Raw genomic sequence first — 7,119 nt, forward strand, 5'->3', positions numbered from 1 at the left:
GGTAGGTCAGAGTCCGGAGGCTCGATCCTTTGCTAAGTTGAACTTAACGAGGAACAAGTTATCAGTTGTCACTGAGTCGCTTCCAACTCACGGCCACCCCATGTGTGTCAGAGTAGAGCTCTGCTCTAGAGGGTTTTCAACAGCTGATTTTTTGGAAGTGGATCACCAGGCTTCTCTTTGAAGGCACCTCTCGGCGGACTTGAATCACCAGCCTTTCAGTTGGCAGCCGAGAGCATTAACTGTTTGCAGGACCCAGGAACTCCAAGTTGAACTTAAACCAAAAGCACCAAATGCGTTGCTGTTGAGTCAGTTCCAACTCCTAGCAACCCTGTAGGACAGAGTAGACGGCCCCCTAGGATTTCCAGGGAGCAGCTGGTAGATTCAAACTGCTGACCTTTTGGTTAGCAGCTGAGCTGTAAACGTTGGCCATTGCCTTGACCCCAGCATCCTGGTCAGAGACATTGTGTGTTTTTCCCATTGCCCCACCCTGGTGAACTGGGCTTCCATATTTCCCTCACCACCCGACACCTGTGGAAGTCCTACGCAGGGCACATAACCTGTGGAAGTTCTTTCTGTGAAGTTTCCTCTCTTTCAGTCCTGCGTCTCCCATCTCCTTCGCACATTTCTCCAAAGTAAAACTTACCTTTTTAGCTTCCCACAATCACCAAGGCAGTTTTCTTCCTCCTTCATAGTCCTTCCTCCCTCACCTCTCTCTCTGCTTTAGCCACAGGCAGTTGCCTTGCCCTTTCTCTGTTCCTGTTAAAAGGATTCCTTGTTCTAACATAAGCTTTGGTGGGTGGGGTCAGAAGAGGTCAGTGAGAAGGGAACCTGTCTGCTTTGTGTCTTAAATGGGATCAAGTATTCAGGATGGATATACACATTTGAGGAAGTAAAGAGCCTGGTTGCACAATGGTTAAGTGCTTGGCTGCTAACCGAAGGGTCAGCTGTTCGAACCCACCCAGCTGCTCTGTGAGAGAAAGAACTGGTGGTTTGCTCCCCTGAAGATTACAGCCTAGAAAACCCTATGAGGCGGATCTGCTCTGTCCTGTAGGGTCGCTATGAGTCAGAATTGGCTCAGTGGAACACAGCAAAAACAACAGTTTGGGGAAATGTGAGGTCCTTCTTTTCCATCTTAGGCTTAGTACGTGGCCTCTGTTCCCTTCTCATTCCATAAGGAGGACCCTCCCCACCAGTGAAAGCAAGGGGTCAGAGTGAAAGTGTACCTACAGGAGCCTGGTTCCCATTCGTGCTGTCAGAACACTGGTGACCAGGGTATGCCCTCCTGTGCAGGAGACTCGAGGTACCTGACCAGACCAAGAGACCAGACCGAAGCTGAGACCTCTGGGGTCTCCAGCCAAAGCCCAGACAGAGCACTGGCAGTTCACAAGGCTCACCTGTGCCCCTAAAGCTCCCACCATCATTTAGCACCTACTCGTAAATGTGGGCAGACAGCCAGGTGTCATCCTATGTGAGACTCTGAACCAGAAAGATGGAGACAGCCAGGAGAACACAGAGACCCAGCAAGAGAGGAAACGCTCCCCACCCGCAACACTGTCCTCTTGAGTCTCAGAGATAGAAAAGAACATCGTATCCTTGACGGAATAGAGCGCTAGATAAAGGAACTCTCAGGAATTAAAAATATGGTATCAGAAATGAAAACCTAGGGTAGAAGATAAAACTGAGAAAATCTCACCAAAAAAGAAAGAAACGGAAACTGAGGGGCAGGAGATAAGAAAACAAGAGGTCGGGTCCAGAACGTTCGTCATCCGAATGATGAAAGTTCTTAACAGTGCGAGCAGAGGTAGTAATTGGAGAATATTTCCTGGAACCAAGGAGTATGAGGTTCTAAACGGAAAGGACTAGACACACATCACAGCTCTAAGAGGTGCACGTCGCTGACTCTGGCGAGAGAAGGCAGAGGGCCAGGGTCTGCTGTTTGCCTCTTTTATGTAAGCACTGGAGAATAGTTAACTCTTCAAATTGTTAAAAAAAATAAAAATTAAAAAAAAAACAGAGTTAAAAATGGTATTAATAGATAGTTTGTGAAAGAGAAAATCCAGACAGACATCAAATACAAGAAAATCCTAATGTTCTCCCTTAAACAGGAAATGTGACAAGTTGAGAAAAAAGAACATAAAAATATATGGTCCCCTAGGATGTGCAGAGGAGTCCTCGGTGGTGCAAATGGTTAAGTGCTCGGTTACTAACTGAAAAGTTGGCGATTTGAATCCATCCAGAGGTGCCTTAGAAGAAAGGCCTGGTGATCTCCTTCCAAAAGATCACAACCATTGAAAATCCTATGGGGCACAGTTCTACTCTGACACAAGTCGCCACAAGTTAGAATCGACTCAACAGCAGCTGGTTTGGTTAGGACGTGTTGTGGGGTGAGGTTCCCCCCCCCACCACCGCAAACAGATGGTCACCTTGTACCACGATGGTGATGCTGTTTATGATTCATGCAAGTTGTGGGCGAGAAATGGGGTGTGGGTGCGGTAGGCTGTGGCCCAAGTGTTTGGTTCTGGAAGACCGCTGGGCATCTGTTTCATCACAAGCGTCTGTCGATCTTATGCAGGACAATCATGGAAACGGTGTGCACCTCGGTATTTTCTTTATGGGGATTTTCGTGAGAAACAGAATTGGAAGACAAGCAGTCATATACAGGTAAGTCTTATGTGTCTTTTTCCTTTTTCTCCTTCTTTTTTCCCAAGGGACTCTAGAAAACACATTGACACTATCTGGATGAGTGAAGGGCTAAACTGAATCAGGGGAGAACATTGCTTCAGTCGGATAAGGTCAGCCCTCTGTGGGGTCTGAGCAGCGCTGGAGAAATTCATCTCTCTTTTCTTGGAGGCTTGTTTGGGGAAGAGGGGGAGGCTCGCGTCCTACCTGACCCAGGAAACACTGTCAGACCCCTCCGAGGCTGGGAGTAGACCTGGACTTGAGGAGCCTGCTGGTTGCCTTTGTGGGATCGTCCGTGACTGGTTGTTAAATCCAGTCTGGCTTCTCCCCATTGTCCTGCACTGCCTGCCTGTCCCCGCGTGCTAGAAGGGTGAACCCACGTTTTGTTAGTAACCACAGAAGATTATTGCTGAACGTTTGTTTTGAGGGAGCAACCACGTTATTATCATGATAATAACTTAAAGGACCTTGGTGCTATTTGTTGTTTTGACACTTGACCCTGTTCTCCAGTTAACGGAGTAGAACAACAGTGTTGGGATGTGACAACCCTGTCACACGTCCATGAGCGTGCTTCATGTTGGTGCCCGTAAATTTCTAAGAACCCACATGCTCACTGACCGGGGCAGTGTGGCCCATCATGTGCCGGGAGAACAGTGCATCTGATGGGCAGACGACCAGAGATGGTTCTCAGGCCAAGCAGAGCCCAGCTTTTGGAAGTAAATCCTGGCCAGCCATGTACTCTGTGGGTCGGCAGCTACCGCAGGTCCTTTTGAGACCGTTTTCTGAACAAAAGCTTTCTGACTGGCTTCAGTTTCCCTAGGTCCCCACCTGCTGTTATTTTAGGATCGTCTCACCCGTCTTTGATAGAGGCACGGTTGAAGTGTGAGTGGGCAGGAGCTCCTTGGGGCTACACAGTAAACTTTGTTACTGATTCAGAATCAGCTCTGTGTACCTACAGCAAATTATGAGTCAACTGGGTAAAGTATATAACTATGTAGAGAGTGATAACTATACATTTTTATTCCCAGTCGAAGCTATCCAGGAATTCTTACCCCACACGGTTCTCTCTATCTAAACTGATACTCTGGTTTCTCCTTGAGCCTGGAGAGGAGAAGTGGACCAGTCTTGCCTTCCAGCCTTTGAGGTGGGATAGAAGAAGAGAGAGATTTTAAATCGGGTGACCATGAGACCCTCACAGCTCGTGCACGTTCATGAGGAACTGCTTCTAGACTTCTCTCTCTGGCACATGATGGAAAACCCCTACAAGATGGGAATTCACTTCCACTACAGTATCATGGAAGGAGCCCTGGTGGTGCAGTGGTTAAAGCGCTCAGCTTCTAACCGAAAGATGTGGCAGTCTGCTTCCGTAAAGATCACAGCCTTGGAAACCCTATGGGGAAGCTCCACTCTGTTTTGTAGGGTCAGTGTGAGTCGGAATCAACTTGACGGCAGTAGGTTTAGTTTTTTTGGTTTATAGGATCATGTAGGAAACCCTGGTGGCGTAGTGGTTAAGAGCCATGGCTGCTAACCAAACGGTCTGCAGTTGGAATCCACCAGGTGCTCCTTTGAAACCGTAGGGGCAGTTCTACTCTGTCCTGTACGGTCGCTATGAGTTGGAATCCACTCGATGGCAACGGGGTTTTGGTTTTTGGAGTATCATGTAAGGAGCCCTGGTGGCACAATGGTTAAGCACTTGGCTGTTAACCGAAAGGTTGGCAGGTTGAACCCACCCAGTGGCCCTGCAGGAGAAAGACTGCAGCCTAGAGAACCCCATGGAGCAGTTCTGCTCTGTCACATGGGGTCACTGAGTCAGAATTGACGCAGTGGCAATAACAACCACACCAGTGTGGTATCATGTTAATTATGCCGCTAGGTGATGTCGTGTGATGGGACAAGGCAGTATCCAGAGGTCTGGCAGTCGATTTCAAGGAACGGAGCTGGGGAAACCAAATACCTCTCATCCCTAGAGGCCTTCCTGAGGAGCATGTCCATGTTGAGCTCATGTTGCTATGATCTGATAGGATCACAGACCGGGCAGCAAGCTGTGCTGAGCACCTGTAGGCAGTACTGCCAGCAGGTGGACTGAAACACAGTGGTGCTGGTGTCGTGGCAAGGTGATGGCGAAAGTCGGGAAACCACAGGTCTAGAACTCATGCTGCACTGATGGGCAGAAAGAACACGTGCAGCTTAGTCATGGACTCACTTGTGCCTGAACTGCCCCCTTTCTAAAGGAGGAGCACGAAGAGCTGCCTTGTCTACCTGGAGAGTTGATAAAAGAGTCCTACTTCACACAGCCGAGAGGCAACATTGTTACTTTTAATTCTTTCAGCAAACCTTTCTTGAGTGTCTGCTAGGTAACAGGCATTTGACTCAGTCTCGGAGTACAGAGATGAGGAAGGCAGAGTCCTTACTCAGGGCACGGGGGCCTGAGGACTGGCATGGTCTAGCTGGGGATCCAGTTACAGAAATAAAGAACTAGTGCAGTGTGGTGAGCAGCAGAAGGCTACGCCGTGTATTATGGAGAGAGGGGTGCTGGGGATGAGGGATGGCTTTCTAGAGAGGGTGCTCCTGAGAATTAGCTAGGCAGAGGATGGTGGGAGTGGGATGAGCAGCAGCACAGTGGAGTAAAACAGCTGTGGGGAGGGAATTCTACATCAGGGCACAGGGTGAAGGGTAAACCCATAAACCAAACTCAGTGCTGTCAAGTCGATTCCGACTCCTGGTGACCCTAATGGGCAGAGTAGAACTGCCCCCTAGGGTTTTCTAGGCTGTAATCTTTGTGGAAGCAGATTGCCAGGTCTTTCTCCCACAGAGCAGCTGGTGGGTTCAAACTGCCCACCCTTGGGTTAGCAGCCAAGCGCTTAACCACTGCACCACCAGGACTCCTCCAGAGTGAAGGGTAGGTAGTAGTAAACCCAAAACCAGGTGTTGTCAAGTTGATTCTGATTCATGGCGACCCGGTGTGTGTCAGAGTAGAACTGCTCTCCATAACGTTTCAGTGGCTGATTTTTCGGAAGTAGATTGGCAGGCCTTTCTTCCAAGGCACCTCTGGGTAGACTAAAACAGCCAACCATTTGGTTATCAGCTGAGCGTGTTAACCGTTTGTACACGCAGGGACTGCAGGTAGTAGAAGGTGCTTAGAAACTGGCTCCAAGTAGAATGAGAAGCAGCAGCTTATCTTCACTTTTCTGGAGGTTATTCCTGTGGATCTCATTTTAGGTAAGGTTTCCACGAGGAAAACAAAGGCAGTGGTTTGATTTTTTGTGGTTTGTTTCGATCACAACAGTGTAAACACCTTAAATGCTCTCTAGGTGTTTTCTCTGAGTGGCAGAAGTAACCTGTACCGCACATAGCAGCACAGAATATGTGTGGATTGTTCAGCCTCCGTGCCTGTGTAAGCAGGACCTTTTAATACTGTGCCCCCCAGTGTTAAAAAGCCTTGTCAGTTTGGAAATATGGAAAACATGGCAGCAAAATGCCCTTGCGCACTTTCCTTGTAAACTTAGAAAACCCATTACCATGGAGTCGATTCTAACTCATAGCGACCATGTAGGACAGAGTAGAACTGCCCCATAGGGTTTCGAAGGAGCAGCTGGTGGATTCGAACTGCTGACTCTTTGATTAGGAGCCGAGCTCTTAATCACTACACCACCAAACTATACTTTATGAAGAGTGACGTCTGGATATATTTTACAAAGGCTGTTCAGCTGTTTAAGTAGATACATGTTTCATTTTCTATTCTGTTTTGAGAGAAGGAACACTTAGCTTTAAAAAATATCGTTACATCATAATTTGTAAAACGAGACTTGACGTTCGCAGATGGCCTCTTGCGCTGAGTCGTAAATGCTGCTGGGTAAACGCATTCCATTTCTTTCGGCCAGGTGGCATGACGTCGGGAATATTACTCACAACAAGTCCACCATTCTAGTGGAGTTCATCAGCAAAGAAGAGACCGCCCTCTTTCACACGGTGAGCACCACGACAGATGCCGGCTCCAGCAGGCGGCGTGCTGTTTGACTTCTCAGCTCACCGTCTTCCCTTGATCTCCGTTTCTTGAGAGGCTAAATATTCTGTTGAAAACATACCTTCCAGTACTTGTCCAAACTATTATTGACCCTTTCAGGATCCACCCACTGCTACTGAGTCAATTCTGACTCATAGCAACCCCATAGGACAGAGTAGAACGGCTCCATAGGGTTTCCAAGGCTATAAATCTTTATGGTAGCAGACTGCCACATCTTTCTCCCTCAGAGTGATTGGTGGGTTCGAACCACTGACCTTTAGGTTAGCAGCTGAGTGCTTTAACCACTGTGCCACCAGGGCTCCTTCATTTCAGGCTAGCCACTAACTAAAAAATAACTCATTGCCGTTGAGTCGATACCAACTCATAGTGACCCTGTAGGACAGAGTGGAACTGCCCCATAGGGTTTCCAAGGAGTG

The 7,119-nt window shown here is 48.2% G+C and overlaps 1 protein-coding gene across 1 annotated transcript in view; it reads left to right on the forward strand.

Moving 5' to 3' along the window:
* The window catches only part of PTPN14 (protein tyrosine phosphatase non-receptor type 14), a 121,213-nt gene that overhangs the window by 74,404 nt on the left and 39,690 nt on the right, over nucleotides 1–7,119 (forward strand). Inside the window, exons 7-8 of the mRNA XM_004387521.2 lie at nucleotides 2,573–2,661; nucleotides 6,561–6,648. Coding sequence (XP_004387578.1) covers nucleotides 2,573–2,661; nucleotides 6,561–6,648 — 177 coding nt within the window. The remainder of the gene's footprint in view (nucleotides 1–2,572; nucleotides 2,662–6,560; nucleotides 6,649–7,119) is intronic.

Source organism: Trichechus manatus, unplaced genomic scaffold (assembly GCF_000243295.1).
Source record: "Trichechus manatus latirostris isolate Lorelei unplaced genomic scaffold, TriManLat1.0 scaffold00187, whole genome shotgun sequence".
Classification (NCBI taxonomy): domain Eukaryota; kingdom Metazoa; phylum Chordata; class Mammalia; order Sirenia; family Trichechidae; genus Trichechus; species Trichechus manatus.